This window comes from Pinus tabuliformis, chromosome 9, assembly GCF_031772625.1.
Source record: "Pinus tabuliformis cultivar Carrire ecotype Pingquan chromosome 9, CPIR1, whole genome shotgun sequence".
Taxonomy (NCBI): domain Eukaryota; kingdom Viridiplantae; phylum Streptophyta; class Pinopsida; order Pinales; family Pinaceae; genus Pinus; species Pinus tabuliformis.
The window spans coordinates 1,209,654,585-1,209,675,516 of NC_142307.1; the positions used below are offsets into that span (position 1 = coordinate 1,209,654,585).

Here is a 20,932-nt window from a genome sequence, read left to right on the forward strand (position 1 = left end):
AATGTTGTGAATTTACCTTGGAATAATGATATCTGTAATAAATGTTGATTTAGTAGTAATATATGTATATTGAAAATTGTCAATGATTTGTTGATGGAGAATTGTTATATATGAGGATACTACTATATTTTTTATGAATGTTATCAATTACACTTAAATTTGTTTACAAATACTAAGTTATGAATTTGAATTGTGATATATTCTTAAATGTGTTATACATGAAAATACCTCCTCCTCATCTTGGAGGAGAATACTATGTTGTTGATTGAAATACCCCTTTCTCCTAAAATATATAAGCCTATAATACAATTTATGTACCATGAGGACCACGATATCCTAGGCTATAACAAGTCATCCCCTTCATCTAACTTTTGTTACCAAAATAATAACCACCTAAGAAAAAATTAAGAAACTAATAAAATAATGCCATGTAAATAATTTTTTAATATATCATTTTTATTATTCTTTTACCAAAATTACCCAAATAAATGTCACATTTATCAAAATAACTGTATATGTATTTTATATTTAAAGTTATATATTAGCACAAGATTTAATAAAATTTAAATTAAAAAAACAAATTTAAATTAAAAGAGCAAATTCAAAATTTAAAGGAAATTTAAATTTAAATTTAAATTACCCAAATAAACTTCACTTTTATAAAAAAATAACCGTCTACATGTATTTTATATAGAAACTAATTTATTCACACAAAATTTAAGAAAATTTAAATTTAAAAGGAAAATTTAAAATATAAATTTAAGTTAAATTTAAATTAAGTTACTCAAATAAATGCACTTTTATCAAAATAACCATATATTTATATTTTATATTTAAATTAATTTATCAATACAAGATTTAATCAAATTTAAATTAAGAAAGTAAATTTAAAATTTAAATTAAATTTAGGACTTAGGATTTTATATTTAAATTTCTTTATTTAACATACCATGATTTACCCTTCATTAAAAATATTCTAGATATTCTAACTTTTATAGATTAAGATATTAAATTTATTTTTAATATTTAATATACTTTTGGGTCACTTGGGCAGCATTCACAGTTAAGTTAGGTAAGTTATATTATTAAAAAAAAATCCACTGCCTAGTCACACCTATATGTCTTTTAACTTTTAAAGGATTTTGATTGGCTTACACATAATCACATGGAAATTCAATGTTAACATTTTAAAATGAAAATTCCTCTAATGCAAGGAAAAAAGCTCGAGTTAACTAGAGTTTGACACTCTTGTTCACTTTCGGAAACTCATATGGTGGAATGTGATATCTTTATCCTCATATTTAGATTTTTCCTAAAAAATAAAAGCATACAAAAGTGGGAAAGAGCCTTAAAGCATGGGGAAGCTTTTTCCTAAGCACAAAAGCATCTAAAAAGTGGAAAATGCCATTTTTATATGAGGAAACATTATTCACCCAAAAGCTTTTGCGAGAATTGAACTAATGAGGAATTTGGGAAATCTTCATAGCCTTCACTTTCCTATATATTGGAGGCTTGGCCATTGAACAAATGATGGGAATTCAGGTATTGTCACGCTGCTGAAATCTATCTTGAGAGGGAGAATTTTGGAGCTAGGCGTTGGGGGAGCTGTTGTTGCAACTGTATCTGATGGTTGTAACTTTCCTGCAACTCCTTTATTAATATAGATTAGTCGTTCTTCCTTCCATATGCTACTGTTCATTCTTTACTTATCTTATTTAAATAATGAATGTATGGGATTTTGGTTTATATTTATTTATTCAGTAACATTTATATGTTTATGATAGTTTCAATTATCAAGATATTATGTTGTGAAGTTTTCTTTATTCTCTCTTTTGTGTGTAGGACCAAGATTTGGAGCTATCTAAGAGCACTTCTCTGCTACACTAAAAACTCGAACAATACCTGCATGCGAGGACTCACATGAATTCATTCTTCTTTTCTTAATCTATACTCTACATCTTGATCTACTAAGAATCCTGAGCCCTAGGACAGCCTTTCTCTTAATCAGTCTATCTTAGGTTTCTAAGATAAATTGAGAGGGTTTTATGTTTATCTAAATGTGCATTAATCCTACAGCAAAATGATATTTAGAAACTGTAATATATTTCACTATGTAATAAAATTAGTAAAATGGATGTAAAAGTAAAACTCTAAACAGGAAGCCAAAAGTGGATGTAACCATCGATGCAAAACTTGGAGTAGAATTAGATGTTAAACTAGACATCAAAACAAGATGCAAACAATGAGACAAAAAGGGTTTTAAAGTAGAATTAAAAAAGGGTGTAAAACTAGACACAAAGAAAGGAAAAAAAATAGGGCATACAAAAAGATACCAAATTGGGCGCAAACAAGGATGTAAAAATGGACACCAAAATGAGGATGCAAATAATGGTGTAAAATTAGGATGAAAATTTGGGTGCAAAAAAAATGTAAGAAAAGACACAAAACAAAAAGAAAAATGGGACTAAAAAAGGGTGAAGCTAAGGATGTCAAAAATGATGCATAACTAGATGAAAATTCGGACTAAAATCTAGGTGCAAAATAAGATGCAAATGTGGACACAAAATGTGGCAAAAAAGGATGCAAATTTGGGTGCCAAAAAGGATGCAAAATTCGACACCAAAAATGATGCAAAATTGGACATAAAAAATGGTGAAAATTTGGACATAAAAGTAGAAAAAATGATGCGAAAATGGGCATAAAAATGGCTCAAATTTGGATGCAAAATGAGGTGCAACAAATGATTCAAAAATTGGTGCAAAAACAAATGCAAACGTAGAGGAAAAAAATGGCTCAAAATTGAATGCAATATTAGACACAAAATGGGATTCAAAGGTGTACACAACACATGGTCCAACATAGGGTGAAAATTTAGATGCTCAAAAGGATGCAAAATTGGATGCAAGAAATGTTATTAAAAATGATGTTAAATTGGATGCAACAAATGATGCAAAATTAGGTGCAAAATAGGGAGACAAATGAAACGAAAAAGTGGATGAAAAAAATGGTGCAAAAATGGATGAAAATTTTGGAACTAAATCAGATTCAACATGTGGTGCAAAATTTGATGCAAAAAATGGTGTAAAAAAAGGCTAGAAAAATTGATGCAAAAATAGATGTAAAAATAAGTACAAAATTATAAGCAAAAAATGGCATAAGACTAGATGCAAAAACTGGCACAAACTCAATGCAAAAAAATGCACTAAATCAGATGCAAAATATGGTGTAAAACTCTATGCAGATTACGATACAAAAATAGAAGAAAAGAATGGCACAAAACAGGAAGCAAAAAAATGATGCAAAAATAGATGCAAAAATGGCACAAAACTAGAAGCAAAACCTGTTGTAAAACCAAATGCAAATCTTGGTGCAAAATATGATGCAAAATTTGGTGTAAAAAAAGATGCAAAATTTGGCACAAAAAATGACGCTTTAAAAATTGTACAATAGAGCTAGATTTAGCGGCATGCTAATCATCCCAATGGAGAGAAAAATACACTAAAAGTTGGTGTTAAATCTGGCGTAAATTGCATGTTCTGTTGTAGTGAACATATGCAATTATGTAGAAAGAACAACATCATCATCAACACAATGAAACATAAAGGAACAATAGAAGAAAAGAATTCACACACAGAGACACCAGCATTGGTCGAGGCCAACTAAAAACCCACTAAGGGGAAAAGCCTTTCAAACTATTCTTCTTATTATATTCTCATTGAATGAATCATTAAAAGAGAGTGAAATTATCCATATCTTCAATCATAAACCTATGAAACAAAATCAACTAATAAACATCCATAAGATGAACCCTACAAAGCCAATAACCAAAGCCCTGCTTCTGATGCTTGCGGTCAACTATCACTATTAGTTGACAACTATTGAACGTTATGGTTAACTGATGAAAACTTCATCCAATTGAAAAACCAAACTCTGGGTCCCAACCACACCAAGAGAGTGTTGTGTGTGCAAATGAAACCCTCAAACACATGCATATGCTTGCATTCCTGCGGTTATGGCCGAAACTGCCTATGACATGCTTGCGGTCGGAAACCAAAACCCTAATACATGTGCAAGCTTCAGACCCTGCAATCTCGGTCATGTGCAAACGAACTTTGCACGAACCATCTCAAACCTGCGCGAGCAAAACCAAAGAAAGATGAAGGATGATCATAATGATGATATCTAAATGAGGTTGAGGTCACTTGTATTTATAGCCTTCCAAGGGTGTCCAATTTGATTTAGGGTCAACCAGAGCAAATATGCACATGTGGGCTTTAATTCAAAAATACACTTTACCCTATCTAAATTGAGTGCTTCAATAGTCAAAATCGATCCTCTCAGTACAGTGATGTGTGGTTTGACGGTAAGTCACATGGGCGAAGCCCGGGGAGACCGAAGTTCAAATCTCATTGAGTACATTGACCTGCTGTGGTGGCGGCTAGAGGGGCGGACCCCCCTCCCCCAGCGGGTCTGCTCTTGCTAAAATCATAGGTTATTGGTATACCCGACTTGCAGGTGGTTGGTTATGCTCTTGGTGTTATAGTGGCAGCTATGAGGTTTGATCCTGGGTCTCCCGTGGATTAAACTTGATAGTTACCGATTCACCATGTGTTAAAAAAAAAATCGATCCTCTCAAAAAAGGAATATCATCCCATGGTTGGAATTCGTCATTGAGTTTCCAAATTAATAATTGTAGCCCATAGACATCTTTATGAAACTAATGGGAAGGGTGACTCTACTGAGAAGCATAATTGCGTAAGGAATAAGTCCAAGTCCAAGAAATGGAGTAGAGTTCATGAAAATAAGAAAAATACGTATTCGCCAATTATGAGCTAAGTGTTGCCCAATTATCATTGCATGAACTCAACAATCAATAAGTGTCTTTCCTTAATTTATGACTTGTGGCATTGGTAAGAAGACCCATTATCCTAAGTCACAAGTCACCCTTGTTGTGATAAAATATATGTAACATTTGTCACATTTTTACAGAACTTGTAATATGTGAAGCAACACTATAAATAGGTAATTAGTGAGTAATTGAATGTTATTATCATAAATATATAACTTTTTACATTTTGACTAATGACATTTTCTAATAAATTTCATTACTTTATCTTATTTTCTACTTTTCTACTTTATAGGAGTCTTATAATCAATTTGATAATTATAATTTTTTAATAACTTAAATTAATAAATAAAATAAAAATAAAAATATTTTTAAATAATATAAATATAAAAAAAAATTAGCTATAATGTATATGTGTTTATTTTTTCTTTAATCATAAAACTTATGTTTTGTTTAAATTATTAAGTTATAAGATATCATTACGTTACACTGTATAAAACATTTTTCCCCTTTTATTTCTTCTTTGATTCTAAGGATTTGGTAGTAATAAGCGTAAGCATGTGGAAATGAAAAAATAAAATTAATTTACATAATTTTTTTTTGGTCTCTCATCATTTTATTCTCTTTACAAATTGTATAAATGTTTGAAATAACATTTATATAATTTGATTTTATATAAATTTGAATTATATATAAAAGATGCAACTATTCAAAATTTATGATAATATTTTGTTAGATTTTTTAAAATATATTCTTTAAATCAAATTATTAATATAAAATTGATTATAATTTAAAATTATTTTTAAATTAAATAATATAATTGGTATAAATATATAATTTGGAAAATAACTAATATAGATTTATTTTAATTGTGGAGAGGGATCATATTTCTCAAGATGCAAATCTCTTGAGAGATATAATCTCTCTTGCCGCTTCATAGATCTAGAGTTAAAATGGATCTATGTTGGTTTATATAGTCATGCAAGTATTCCAATTTCATGTAACATTTTACACATAATAGAAGCTAACATTTTAGTTTTGTAAATATTCAAATTTGACGTAACATTTTACATGTAATAAGAGTTGAGTTGTGATTTATTGGTTTCACGTTTTGACAATAATCTTATATGGCGTTTTACATTACAAACAAAACCTAATCCAATTGGAATGAGGAATGAGGTGCTCATAAAATTTAAAATATGGCCAGTTTGTTGTCCTAATGTGAAGCAAGGCAAAATTCACACAATAATTTTATTTCTTTACTATAGGTTATAGATTATATATATTAATTTTTTTTTGAAGATGAACATACCTTAACTTAACCATATTCCTTTCCTAAATGAACCTTATACTCTTTTTGTTTTCTTGAATTTTATCTAGATTTAATTTCTTTTAGTGATTAACAATATAATTGTATATATGTGTTTTTTTGTTAAAAAGGTTAATTAAACAACATATTCAATATTATTCTTTATTTTTATTAATTATCTTACATATGTTTTTAAATTTTTTCCAACTTAATGAGAACATCTTCCTCTTATTTTTTATTTTCATTAATAATTTCTTTTAATGTAATGTTACGAGACACCATCTCTGAATATTCTTTAATTTTCAATAATGGATGGATATATATATATATATATATATAGATAAGCGTTACATGACAACATCTTCCTATATATTGGGTTGTAAAATACCTACATTATAATCTAATATAAAAACATTTAAATTTATTATCTAAATTAATTAAAATGTAATAATAAGAATTATATTTAATTATATTAATAAATATCTAAATATATATAATATAAGCCAATTAAAATATATTAATATTAATAAAAAATAGTTTTTAAAATAAATTTGCATAAAACTTTATATTTATATAAATATATAGATAGATATATGTATTCTTTTACAGACTTCATAAACTATGCATTAATCATTATATTCCATCATTACAAAAATCTACTTCACAACTTGCCTTGTAGCATATTCCTGTTCTGTTACACATTTCACAGATTATTGCTATTCATGTTTCAGGTTGGTTAATCATTGAATATTCCTTAAAATAATAAGAGGTACCTCGTATAAGTATTGAATATTTTTTAAAATAATAAATTTTATAAGTATTGATTTTTTTTAAATAATAAAGGCTATATAGTAGTTAATCCATGCTGTAAGTATTATTAATTATTTTTAATATGTGAAAAGAATTTGCATGTTGACAAAACTTGATCATCTAAAATACTCTATCGGTAGTTTCTAAAGGGGTGAAGCTTTACTGATGCCAAATGCTTTTGGGTTTTGGGTTATTCACATGTTTTTTCACATATGAAGAAGATAATCGAATAATTAATAAAAAGTAGTTTTAGATCATAATCCACTTATGATGATGGATTAACTCATATTTCGACAAATGAAATTAGCAACAAAATTGTTCATTCATACAAACAATACATAATTATATTTTAACAAATACCTTAATTTACTAGTATTTTTAATTTAATTTAGTTATATATGAACTAAGCTGAAGAGACTATTAATATAGGGAAATGTTTTTTATAAATAATATAAAACAACATTATCATTGATAAATAATATAAATTATATTATTAAACGTAAAAAAATTGATGAACCAGAAAAATCTTCCATATGATTTATGCAAACGGCTTGTTATAAAAAGACTCGTTCAAAAAAGATAATTGTAATATTTTATTTATCATTTATATGATTCACTTTTACTAACTATTTACATTTACTAATTTGAATTTGAATATCAATCCTGATTTAAACTTCTCGGAACTAATTCTGGGAACTAAAGTTAAAACATTTAGCAAAGATAAAATTTATCAATCCTGATTTAAACTTCTGGGAACTAAAGTTAAAACATTTAGCAAAGATAAAATTTAAGTTTTTTTACTGACTAAAAATTCATTTACTAATTTGAATATCAACTCTGATTATAAATTTCTGGGAACTAAAGTTAAAACATTTAACAAAGATAAAATTTTAGATTTTTCATTGACTGAAAGAATGATAGGGAATTTTCAATGGGATGAAAAAGACGAACCCGACATCAGGTAACTGTGTTTAGATTTCATTGGTAGTTCCTAACGCTTGATCCTCTAATCTTAGAAAGGCCGGTAACGTAGGGAGAAATGCAGGTGTCATCACTTGCTTTTATTCACAGTAATCTCGAAATTTACGGACCAGATAAGTATCTAGCCTAACTGCTCTCTAAATTTATGGATTGAAAAATATATCACCTTGGTTTTTCTCGGCATTCAGATAATAGTTGGCCATTGTACGAAGGCATTAAAGAGGAGACGGTAAACTATGGAGATTTTTTTAAGAACCAATAGTTGTTATTAGACGCAATGTAATAATATTATTAGTATATTATTGTTATCGTAAGAGTTCATCAAATGACGTAATTAATATTAAATTTAATATTTAATTAAATTATAGATAAATAAATGAAATTATTTTTTTAAAATAATAAATTTTAATGTATTTTAATTTGAATCTGGGATTAAAGCAGCCGCCATCCCAGAGAAATGCACGCCTCCGCTCAAGCTTGCCCTAAATTTAGAATCTCAAAGAACACCCACGTAACCTTCTTGAATCACAGCCTCATGGCAGCCGGGTAGCCACCCATGCGTACATTAATATTATACTGAAAATAATAAGTAGGGGGACTAATCAAAATAATGTGGCTTTGTTAATTCAAAATGCAAGAGCAAGCCGGCCTTTTAAATTGATTGGACGACATGGGCAACCATGAGTCACCCTTGCTGCTCTCACGTAGGGGCAATGATTCAGAGAGGCGTTGAAATACAAATCCAGTGATGTGTAAAATAAGTGGCATAGGTTGTCATTTACGGAGGCGAAGGAATTCCCTCTACAGTTAAAACTGGTGGTAATTTGGCAAAAAAAATTTGAAAAAACTTGTAGGGACAGTGTTTGAATCTTGTTTTTAATGGTGGAAATAGATTCAGCACCATCAAAAACGTCTAGAACATCTAAAATTTTGAAATTTAACTATTATAATTTAGATTTACAAAAATCCTTATTGAATTTTTTCTAAATATAATCCAAATTTCCATAACTTTCCAAGTAATTCCTCCACCTAATTAGATTATGACTTTCTTTAATTATTAGAGAAACCAACAAAGGGCCCGTAGATGACCACGAGAAGCCGCTGCAGGTGGCCCAGGACGTCACCCATGATTTCTGGGTTACCTTGTAAGATTCCCAATGCAAAATAGTCTTGGTTTACCTTGTAAGATTCCCAATGCAAAATAGCCTAGATTCTAGACTAATGAATTAAAAATCACCAAACACCACCGAATCCTTCCTAATAAAAAATAAAACTCCAATACAATATGAGGAGCCAGCGGAAGAGGAGCAATTCTTTATTTCGATGGAGGGAATTACAATAAGTTTGGAGCGCACAAAGACAAAAATTATAAACTAGTGACATTACTTGGCTGCCATATGCATTAAATGCTTGTTTAGCTGCAAGCAAAACGCGATGTGTTATCAAGCTATCAAGCTTGCAGCTAAACAGACATTTAATACATTATGACAAGCTCGTTAACTCTGGCCGAATTACTCAGCTCCCCTACGTGACATCTGAAGAGGCCTTCCTACCTGGATTTTCGCTGCTAATGATACGACACCCTATAGGGCCTTAGAAATTTCTTCCAGTCGGCGTTGGTGACCCCACACACCCTCGTGTGGCCACGCCGCTCTTTTACTACGGGTGCTTCCCCTTTTTCCAAAAGGTGTGGGAAACTTTTTGGAAGAAATTCATATATATCATTATCATTACATCATAGTTACATGATGGTTTCCCACCATAGTTACATTATGATTTCTCACTATAACATATCATGTATTAATGGCGAATCTGGGCGGGGAAGTCATTAATGAACCACCGTGTATTAACATTTTGAAAAGTTAGATTATTACTGAAAACATTTTTAAATTAGTTAGTTTTACAAATTAATAAACCTTTTAAAATAGAGAAATATTTTAAGATTTTGTGTAGATTGGAAAGGCTAGTTTCCAATCCTAAAGTGCTAAGAGGTTGCCTCAGGGGTTTTCTCCCACAACGAGGAAACTTTTGAGTGATAACACCTTCACTGCTACGTGTACCCAACCGCCCAACCACTCTTCTATGACTAGTCCTTCACTGGGGCATGTGCCCAACCATTAGATCTTGGTGATATTGGTTATATATGTCGCCTCTATGATACTTGACTAGTTAGAAATAATTAATTCCTACTTGTCTATGGTTGTAACTCTCCATTTGAGGAGTTTGTTCCTACATAATAGGAATTTAGTTTCTCCTAGTTTAGTGTGTGGTTGAGAGAATCTCTCAACCACACTACTGTACGTCTAAGATAGCATTCCTATCTTGAGACTATTGATTGTATAAATATGTGTGTAATTTCCTCATTCAAATTAATAGAATATATTATTGAGTGTCTATAATTTTATCTTGGTATCAGAACCCATAAGGGCTGGCCCCTTGTGGGCTTGGCCCCTCCTGGGCATAGGGAAATAAAATAGTATATTTTTTCTAATTTCTTTTTTGTCCATCGATATGCCTCATGGAAAAGCCTGTTGGGGAAATCTAAGTATGGTTCCGATGTGGTGATCAGTGTCTTGGACTTCGGCATTTGGCCAGAGCAAGAGTAACAGCGCTTCAAGAATTTGGAGAGGAGGGGATGATGTGTTCTCCAGATCCTATAGGAGTAGAGATAACGAAGACGACAAAGAGGCCTTGAAGTGGGCAAAATTGGAGAAAGTGCCCACTTACGATCGCATCCGCAAGGGGATTCTCCAGAATGTGGGCGGCCATGAGGAAGTTGAGGTGGCCAAGATTGGCATTGTAGATCGCCAGCTTCTCATCGATACATTGCTCAAAATTGCAGCCGAAGAAAATGAGCAGTTTCTGCTCAAGCTCCGCAACATGATCGACAAAGTGGGTATCAACATGCCCAAGATCGAAGTCTAGTTCGAGCACTTGATTTGCTGCCCCGAAGGGTCATCTGCATATGGAAGCTGTCCAAGGCCCCCGCGCCCGCCGCCGGCTCGCCGCTGTGGAGCTCCGCCCATTTGAAAGACGACTGGATCGATACGGATCTTCCGTACACCAAATTCGAGAGCAATGTCAAGAATCTGGCGAACCAGCCGGCTGTGTCGTCGCGGAAGTTCTTTTACCGCGTGGAAAATACGGTCACTCCGCAGGCAGATAACCCGATTCTGTGTGTGAAGCCTGTGACGAATCGCATCAAAAGGTATGGGAGACTCTTTATTTCTCAGGTGTTCAAAAGGGGCCTCGCCGATCGGTTGCAGATACTGTCTTCCGACTTCCTCGAAACTGATTTTGTGGATGCTTGCATTGGAGTCACGCGTGCCAGAATGGAGGGGAAGGCTTAATGCATCGACCCACTATGCCTGCATATATTCATTGTCTCTAAGGTCGGATCCTGCGAGGAAGCGGAGGAGGCTGGACTTGCATTGGGAAGAAGGCCTGATCGCTGACGCAGAAGGCCTGATCACCGGTGGAGGCCGAATTGGCTGATCGAGTGATCCAAAATTTGTGACAAGAGGGAGGACGAGTGTTGGGAGCATTGGTTAGATCGTCTATATAGATTTGGAGTCTATGTTCATTAATCTCCAGTTTATAGAGATCTGTACACTAGACCGAAGTTTTATTTCTCTGTGCACTAGTGTGCACTGAGCCATGAGCCTCAGGAAAGTGAATTCTGTGAAGAGTCTAGTGAGGCTAGATTCTGTGAAGAATTTAACGAAAATGGTTCGAGGGTTGGGATCATCTCAATCTAAAGGGAAGCATCATTACAGATCAAAGAGTGCTGATTGTCAGGAGTGGCCCGAGTATCTGAACAAAAAGGGTTCCCCTATTTCCAGAGAGGATGAAATCCCTGAAGGATGCTTGGTTGTTTATGCTGGGGAAGAACGCAAAAGATTTGTGATTCCCACTGTTTATTTATCACATCCAATATTCCTTAAGCTGCTCGATAAGGCCCGTGATATGACTATAAGCAAGCCTAATTGTTGTAATGGTCATTGTATGTACCCAAAAACTCCAAAAAGTTGAATGAAATGTAAACCTTTTAAAGGTATTTGAAAGTTCGTGGTGATCTTAAAACCACTTTGTAATGGATTGCCTGTGTGGCTGGTTGGTGGTGAGCCAGAAACCATCCATAGAGCCTTAGTGGCTATAGAATTTGCCCGAAGGTGGCACATTTAAGTTCCGGATTTGCTCGGTGGTGGCAGAGCCTTAGTGGCTACAGGATTTGCCTGGTGGTGGCAGATTGGACTTGCCCGGTGGTGGCAGAGCCTTAGTGGCTACAGGATTTGCCTGGTGGTGGCAGATCGGACTTGCCCGGTGGTGGCAGAGCCTTAGTGGCTACAGGATTTGCCTGGTGGTGGCTGATCGGACTTGCCCGGTGGTGGCATATTACCTAAGTGTCTAATGTGTACACGACAGCTTTGTGCTCATAGGAGCAGGTGGACTGCAGTAACACCTGGCTCACGGTCTCAGATATTGGTGTGTCTGAGCATAAGAGGGTTGGTGCACTTTTCTATTTGAGAGTTGCATCGAAAGGTGCAATCAGCGCAACTGTTTGTGATTGTTATTTGGACATGAATATTTGGTTTAGAGAGGCACTGATCTATCTTTGTTTTTTGGAGGTTCTGTACATGTAATTCGCGTGATGGTGGTGGATTTGACTATCATGACAAGTAGTCATTAAGGGGGGGAGTTAGAAATAATTAATTCCTACTTGTCTATGGTTGTAACTCTCCATTTGAGGAGTTTGTTCCTACATAATAGGAATTTAGTTTCTCCTAGTTTAGTGTGTGGTTGAGATAATCTCTCAACCACACTACTGTATGTCTAAGATAACATTCCTATCTTGAGACTATTGATTGTATAAATATGTGTGTAATTTCCTCATTCAAATTAATAGAATATATTATTGAGTGTCTATAATTTTATCTTGACTCTATTCCACTTGTCGACAAGTCTGCAAATTAATGCCATCATTGGCCTTACCTTCAGCAATATATGGTCAACTTTCAACTTTGATAACGATGTAGAACAACTTGTATATGACCTTGATCTTGTTGCCACTGGCTATAGATCTTGACTAATGGAAAGGCAGAGAGGAGGAAACATAAATTAACACACAAATAAAACTTATCACATACACATTCACTAAGCTGCTATTTTTGGCTTTTAGGGCCTCATACCTTAACACACCATACAATGACCCAATCACAGGTATATAAAATCCGAACTTAATAAACATGGAATATTGTTATTTTTAACTTGACTTGAATCACCTCCAGCTAACTGCTCCATGCACAATGACACTAAATTAGACTTTTCCAGGTATGTAGTGAACTCGAACTAACTCACACTAACCCTCCATGCATTGCATGCATATGAGAGTAATTTAATATGTTCAACATTAATGAGGCATCTAAATGATGAGTCATATGATCCCTTCACCTTCAACCTCAACACGGCTGTTGTATGGTCACTCAACCCTCTTCTGAACCACAGAGTTGATTTGATGGCTTATTGAACCTTACAATCAATTGTATGAACTTGTGCGTTGAGGAGTATGGCCTCACACTTTCCCATTGATGTTTGCATGCCCCTCATGTGATTTGCCACATCTTGTACTAGTCTCTTGGACCTTAGATGCCTGCACGATGGCCCCACAGTTTTATACTTCCACCTGTTGGCTTTAACAACCTCCCAAATGCCTACGTGTCCCTCAAGACCATGTGATGGGATTGATTGGTCTCACTTATACAAAAAATGCCCTACAATGATGTTAACCAATTATTGGAGAGAGGTTGACTTATTAGCTTGATGCCTACTTAATATCCTATAATACAATGTGTACCATACTCAAATTGACCCCCGGTGGGGAATTCAGATCCCTCCAGATCTATGATGGTTTCAATCTCCTCCTTGGATGAACATAACTCATAAGACAACCCAAATCTTGACTACCTTCATGAACCAAATCAACCAACTCGGGTGGTATCTAGTACCACTAAAGATTTGTTGTTGGCTAGGGTGAAATTGAATTCCACCAAAGTTCACGAGAGGATCTTGCTTGAAACCCTTGCTGGTTGAAAAATCGTCTGAGCCTTCAATTGAGATGCAAACAAAAAATATCCAAATCTATGCCTCCCTTCCTCTTTCCTTCTTCCTTTTTCTAGCTTTCGATTGGGTTGTTTCCAAGTTTCTAGAATTGACCATAATAACATCGACAAATACCACCAACAAATACCATCAACTAATACCTTTGGAAAATACCACATACTACCTAATTATTTATTAAAATCGTTTGTTTTGCCTTTTTTAATTATAAATCAAGGGTTCCCTCTTCCAAAACTTGTGTTGCTAGCCTAAGGGAATAAATGGATAGTGACGTTGACATCTTCCATCAATTATTTGGTTGGGGTTATTACAGTCCTCCTTGCCCAAAATTGCTTTCCTTAAGAAATTTAAGTGTTGGATGTTGCAATATCTTCTCTCCCTTTTGGTTCAAAATGGACTGTCAATGACTCTGCAGATAGATATATACTATATCTCCCACTTTGAAACTCCTCTCCACTCTTTCAAGCTGGTAAAACACCTCCTGTGCTTCCTATAACCATTCAAAGTCTCCGTTCTCAGTGAAGGTGGTAAGCAGGATTTCTAGTTGTGAATGCCCTTTAACAAATCTAATGTAATATGCATAGATACCTAAGGGATCACACAACTCTGTTACATTCATGGGAGTGGGGCAATTAAGAATGGCCTCAATCTTCTTTTGAAGCACTTTGACCCCCTAGCCTTGGATCACATGCCCTAGATACAAAATCTCTGTTAGGCCAAGCTCACATTTGGGGATTGTGGTGTTGAATTGTTGCTCCAAATTTCATAGGGGTATCCAACTCTAGATGAAGATGAAAAATTGGTCCCATTCCTATAGCTTGAATCCCATATATGGTGCCCTACCTTGTGGCATATCTTTGAAAACTTTCTGGTGCTTTTGCAATAATGCCATGATGTCAAGATGATGCTTACTATGTTGCTCTGCTAGCTTCCTCTCCATAACTCAGTATTATACCACCCGCACGTTATCCCCATGCTAAAGATTTGCCTCCATTCTATAGGATGTCACGATATTGGTCAGGTACGAGTGCATCCCTCTTAGCATAACCCTCTTACCATCAGGCCGGGTAAATGAAATTTCTATTTCCTGATAGTTCATTATACGTGTCCTAATTGAATATAGCCACTAGACCCCTAATAAGCCATGGGAATATGGGAAATCTACGACAAAGATGTTATTGGTAACTGTGTAATTTCCCATTGTTAGACTCATACTAGGAAGGACTTTTGTGCATGCCATGCGGTTGTGCTCCTTCTTCCCAAGAATCAATGTTGTAAATCCTCCAAATTCCTTAGTTTTCAATCCCCTTCTGGCTACAAATTCTGCATCAATGAAGTTGTGGGAGGCCCCACCAATGATTAACATGGTCACCATTTTCCCTTGTATGGTGCCCTTGATCCAAAGAGTGTGATACCTCAAAACTCCTATAAGTGAGACAATAACTCCTTCATGAGTCTCCTACTCTACCCCCATTCCTTATGATTCTCACTGATCCTCCTATGGTACTTCTCCCTCATCCTCATTATCATAAAATAATTTGATATAGTGGGATTTCCCTTTAAGACATCGATTCCTTGGTTCCCAAGGCTCTTCACATGAGGAGCATAGTCTCCTCCTTTTGAGGTATCATATGGTCTCATCATCCATTTGGTTCTTCCCTGACCATTCCTTCTAAGTTTGTTTGATCTCTTCGTCCTTTTCAGGAAGGGTAGTTTGGGAATGGACCTGGTATTTAGTACTACATCATGCATATCTCTTGCTATCCTAATTTCATCTTGCAAGGTTATGGGTTTACAAGCTCCTACCCATCCACTCAAGGGTTCTGAAAAAGCCTTCTATAAACAACATGACTATCTAGGGCATTGAAAGGTCAGTGACAATTACTACCGATCTCAGAAAAATCAGTGATATAATATTTGACACTTTGAGTCTGTTGAATCTAGGTTAACTCCTTAAAGTACAACTCAAGGTCCTTCTCGCCAAATCTCCCTATCGGCCTCTATGTGAAATCTATATAGAAATTGATGTTCATATGCCCTAGTGTGGTCATTCTATGTTGCCACCATTCATGTGCTTCACCATTAAGATGTAGAGTGGCGTATTTGATAACATTCATTTCACGTATGGGGCTAAGATGGAAATATGTGTCCAACTTATACATTCATGATCTGCCTAAAAATTTTGTCGATCCATCAAAATAGGTAAGTGTTACTTTCCCCTTATCCTTTTATATATGTTGGTTTGTTTGAGAACCTCCACATGTTACTACATTCTTATATTGTTTTCTCCTTATCAAATAATAATCATTTATGGTCAAGGTCTCCCTTACTTCAGGGGGTAATGTTTGGTACTCCCTCATCCAATTTGTGACTATTCCTGCTAATGGTGAGAAGGATTCCTACTCTGTGGAAGAATCATCCAAAAATGAAGACATAGTTGGTCTACTGCCATAAATGTGCGGGCTATTTTGGAGGTTGGTATGCATATGTGTACAATTTCCCCCACTAGAATATGAGCCACCTTCTCCAATTTTACTTTGTTGGTTAGAATTTCTGAGTTGAGTATGGGACATTTTGATGAGTGGTTGCATGATTTCCTCCTGGGTTGTGGATATCTTATCAAGGGAATCCCCAATTCTTCAATCTTCATGGTCTCCCATTAGTTCTTTTCTGTACCCTTCTTTTTCTTCAAGAATGTCCTGCAGATCTCTTTCAGTCTTACATCTTCTCCCTTGGCTTCTGGCGCTTCACCCTTTCCAAAAAATTCAAATGCCTCATGGTGTCCCTTTGGATTTTCTTGGCATCAAATCCAAAAAATGGACAAGAATTTGGCTCTGATACTACTATAAGTTTACCCAATGAAACATATCCTAAACTAGTGAATTAAAAATAACCAAAAACTACTTAATCCTTCATCATAAAAAAAATCTAATACAATAGGAATAGCCAACCAAGTAGGAGAAATTATTTATTAAATGATGGAGGGAATTAACATAAGTTTGAAGCACATAAAGAAAAAAATAATAAACTAATGACAACTTTTCAAGAATTACTCATCTCCCCCACATGACATCTTAAAAGGCCTTTTGTCTTGGATCTTCACTGCAAATGATACGACACACTCCACAATGTTATAAACTCTTCTAAATGATTAGTCACCCTCCATGGCCTTAGAAACTTCATCCACATTGATCTTGAGACCTCTCAGCCTTGGTGACACCTACACGGCCCTTGTGTGACCCAACAAATCTTTTATGACTGGTCCTTCACTGTTACATGTGCCTAACCACCAGATATTGGTTAGATTTGCCTCTATGGACCTTGGCCCTATTCCACTTTTCCATAGGTAAGAATATTAAGGGCATCATCCACCTTACCTTCAGTAATAGATGAACAACCTTTTCCCTTAACATCGATGTAGAAAAACTTGTGTACGGCCTTGATCTTGTTTTCACTAGGTTAAGATCTTGACAAGGCCTCTAAACAATCAATCATATGAGCCCTTGGCCCTCAACTTCAACACGGCTGTTGTATGATCACGTGGCCCTCTTCTAAACCACAGATTTGATGCAATGGCTTATTGACCCTTATAGTCAACTATATGACCCCATGCATTGAGCATTATGGCCTCATAGTATCCCACTAATACATGTGCACCCCTCGTGTGATGCTCCACATCTTGAACTGGTCTCTCAACCCTCACATGCTTGCACGATGGCCCCATGATCTTAGACTTCTACCTATTGACTTTAGCAACCTCCCAAATTCCAGTGTGTCCCTAAAGACCTTGTGACGGGCTTGATTGGTCCTCGAACTGCAGCTAATTCCTTGTAATGATGGTAACCAATCATCAAAGAGAGGTTGACTTTTTAGCTTGCTGCCTACTTAATATTCTACAATACGATGAACACATTAGTCAGAATGACCCTCGGTGATGAACTCATGGTTCCAATTTGGACTTGGATGAACAAAACCCATACGAAAAGCCAAACCTTAACTACCTTCATGAACCAAATCGACCAACTAGGGTGGTATCTAGTACCATGAAAGATGGGTTGCTAGCTAGGGTGAAACTGACTTCCACTGAAGCTAGCAAGAGGATATCACTTGAAAGTCTTGTTCGCTGAAAAATCGCCTAAGACTTTATTTGAGATGCAAAGAGAAAATATAAAAATCCATGCCTCCCTTCTTCCTTCCTTCTTTCTTTTTATATATTTTGATTGGGTTGTTTCCAAGTTTTTAGAATTGACCATAATACCATCAGTGAATAGCATCAACAAATAGCATCAACAAATACCTTGGGTAAACACCAAATCCTACCTAATTATTTATTAAAATACCTTCTTTTGCCCTTTTTTATTATAAATCAAGGGTTCCATTTTTCGAAAACTCCCCCAAATGCTATCCTAATTGAACAAATGGCTAGTAAGGGTGCCATCTTGCATCAATGATTTGGCTGGGGATAATACATACCTAGGCTACCCATTTCACAGAGGATTTAATGGAGCATATTCAAGAAAATTGAGACATGTTTTGCAATGCACTAGATGCTTTGTTACCTGTTTCCATAGGCTTGAAGCACATTTGCATGCAGAGAGGAACAAAGAATTATAATTCCCTTGGCTTCCCGTTGCTTGGACTGCATGAGCTTCCTCTGTGAGAAGCTACCCCTTGGTTTCCAAACAATTATAATTTATATTATTCCCTAGAGGATGTGCTATTAGAAAGTGCCAAGAAGAAATAGGGGCAACCAAGAAGAAAGAGGGTTGACTCACATGGTCCATGCACCACTAGGGAGAATTTTAGGGGCTAATATTCGTAGATGGGCTAATTTTCCATGTTTTCTCCAAAAAAAAGATTCACCAATTCCCATTTTTCCTAAAAAGGATTCGCCCAAATTTTATAAGAAAAAACTAATTTACCTTTAAAATCGCCAAAATTTTATAGAGACTATAAAAAATCATTAGAATTTTTAATATTTTTACTAAAATATCACCAAGTATTTTTTAGTTTGCATATTATGAATTAGTAAGATTGGCCAATGTTTCTAATCTTAATATAAATTTCCATCCTTAAAATTCTCCCTATGCACCACTTGGATGAACTCATTTCGATTGTAGGTTACTCAAACTTGTTGATGCGACTAGCAGGCCAACTCAGTTGGTTCCATTTTGGTAGACATAAATATCGACAATAAAAGTCATAAAATCTCCCAAGAATCTTCCATAAACTATCCCTAACATGTAATTTCACTTGTACTTAGCAGCCAATCCCATTAAGGACTTGACATTTTTCACTATACTTAGCAACCAGTCCCATTAAGCACTTGATGAGCACTTTTGATCAACAACAGTTCACTCAGTTGCAAAGTCTAAAAGACTCTGCAGATTGGTTGGCCATGCGTATTCTCGATGTATGCCCCATCCTGCTATGACAAATGAGCATGCACCAAGATGAATTAGTTTGAGGAGCCATCCACCCTCAACATGTGCGTATAGAACTTTCCTGGAAAACACTTTCCAGTAGTTAGATTGTTGGAAATAGTAAATTACTCCAGTAAGCATGAAATGCATGGAGAGATGAGTTGAGTTAAGTAAAATATAATATTAGAAGTTGAGTGAAAGTATGTCAAGTGTGAATTATCTTAAGAAAAAGAAAAGTCAAGTTAGAGTTTGTCATGATTCCATAATTAGTATGTGTGGTCCTTATATACCCGTGATTAGGTCATCGTAAAGTGTGAAATTTAAAGTCGTAGCTTTGTGGATGTATGTGAGAAAGATTTATGAATAGAATTTTATTATGGCGAATTTTTATGTTTTCCTCCTCTTCCTTTCCATCAAATTGGTATCAAAGCTGAGGTCAAGTTACAAGATATGAAGATCCTAAAGAACTATCAAGAAAAAATCCAAGAGAAAAAAGGTTGTGATTTTTTTTTTAATTCACAAAAGGAAATCGTTGCAAGATTGAGGCTTATAGGGATGATGTTTTGAAGAAAATTAAAGTACGATCAACGCAGGATTAAAGATTAAAGGCATGTTGTTTTCGACATAATTTTTGGTTTTCAGCGAATGTGTCACCTATGGAGAGGTGGGTTGGACCTCTAATAAATAAAATCATGAACAAAGGAACTTGGGCATGTTTACAAGTTTTCAAAAATTTGTTAAAAAAATCAAAATAAAGTCATGTGGGAAAGTATGATTGTCTAAAGGTTAAGGGTGCAGTAAGAGGTATTAAATCCTGTGGGAAAGTTTTAATTTTTTTTTATCAAAAGTTTTCTTTTCAAAGGTTAATACATATTAAAAGGAATGTTGCATGGATATTTTATGAGGTAATTTTTAACAAAATGGTTTAGGTGAAATCTTATAAAAGGTTGGTAAAGAGTTTATACAAAGGTTTTTTTGTGGTGTGGTAAAAGTCCTTTTGGTGTGATATAAAGCCTGTTATAAGGAGGATTCTATAAAGGATATTTTTGGAAGGTGAATAGAATTAAAAGAAAAAGGGTTTTTATTAGAAAGTGTGTTTAGGTTTTTGCAAAGGTCCATTTGTCTGCAAATATTTCTGGTTTGTCAAACATGACAATGCTTTGGGTTTGGAAAAATCCCTTTATGTATGTGAATCCAATGAAGATTTTTCCTTATGAGGGTGCATATTGAAAATCATATTTTTTCAAGGGTGATATGGAAGAAAGCCTCACACAATAAGGAAAAAATCCATAAGAAATACAAAAGAAAACAATCATGGGTCACAAAGAGAGATTGAAGTAGATTAAAAGAAGAAATCGACAAGAAGAACCAGAGTAGTTTGAAAAGTTCATAGAGGTTCTCACTACAACCAAGGAATCTAGAAGACAAGAAAACTAGGCAAAACAA

At 34.7% G+C, this 20,932-nt stretch overlaps 1 protein-coding gene across 1 annotated transcript; it reads left to right on the forward strand.

The window, feature by feature from the left end:
• The first annotated feature begins 9,749 nt into the window (after positions 1 to 9,749).
• LOC149152892 (uncharacterized) lies at positions 9,750 to 11,296 on the forward strand. The gene is made up of 3 exons (XM_089443631.1): positions 9,750 to 9,807; positions 10,516 to 10,740; positions 10,806 to 11,296. Exons 1-3 carry the CDS (start codon positions 9,750 to 9,752, stop codon positions 11,294 to 11,296), a joined length of 774 nt encoding a protein of 257 aa, XP_089299757.1.
• Positions 11,297 to 20,932: the final 9,636 nt, after the last annotated feature.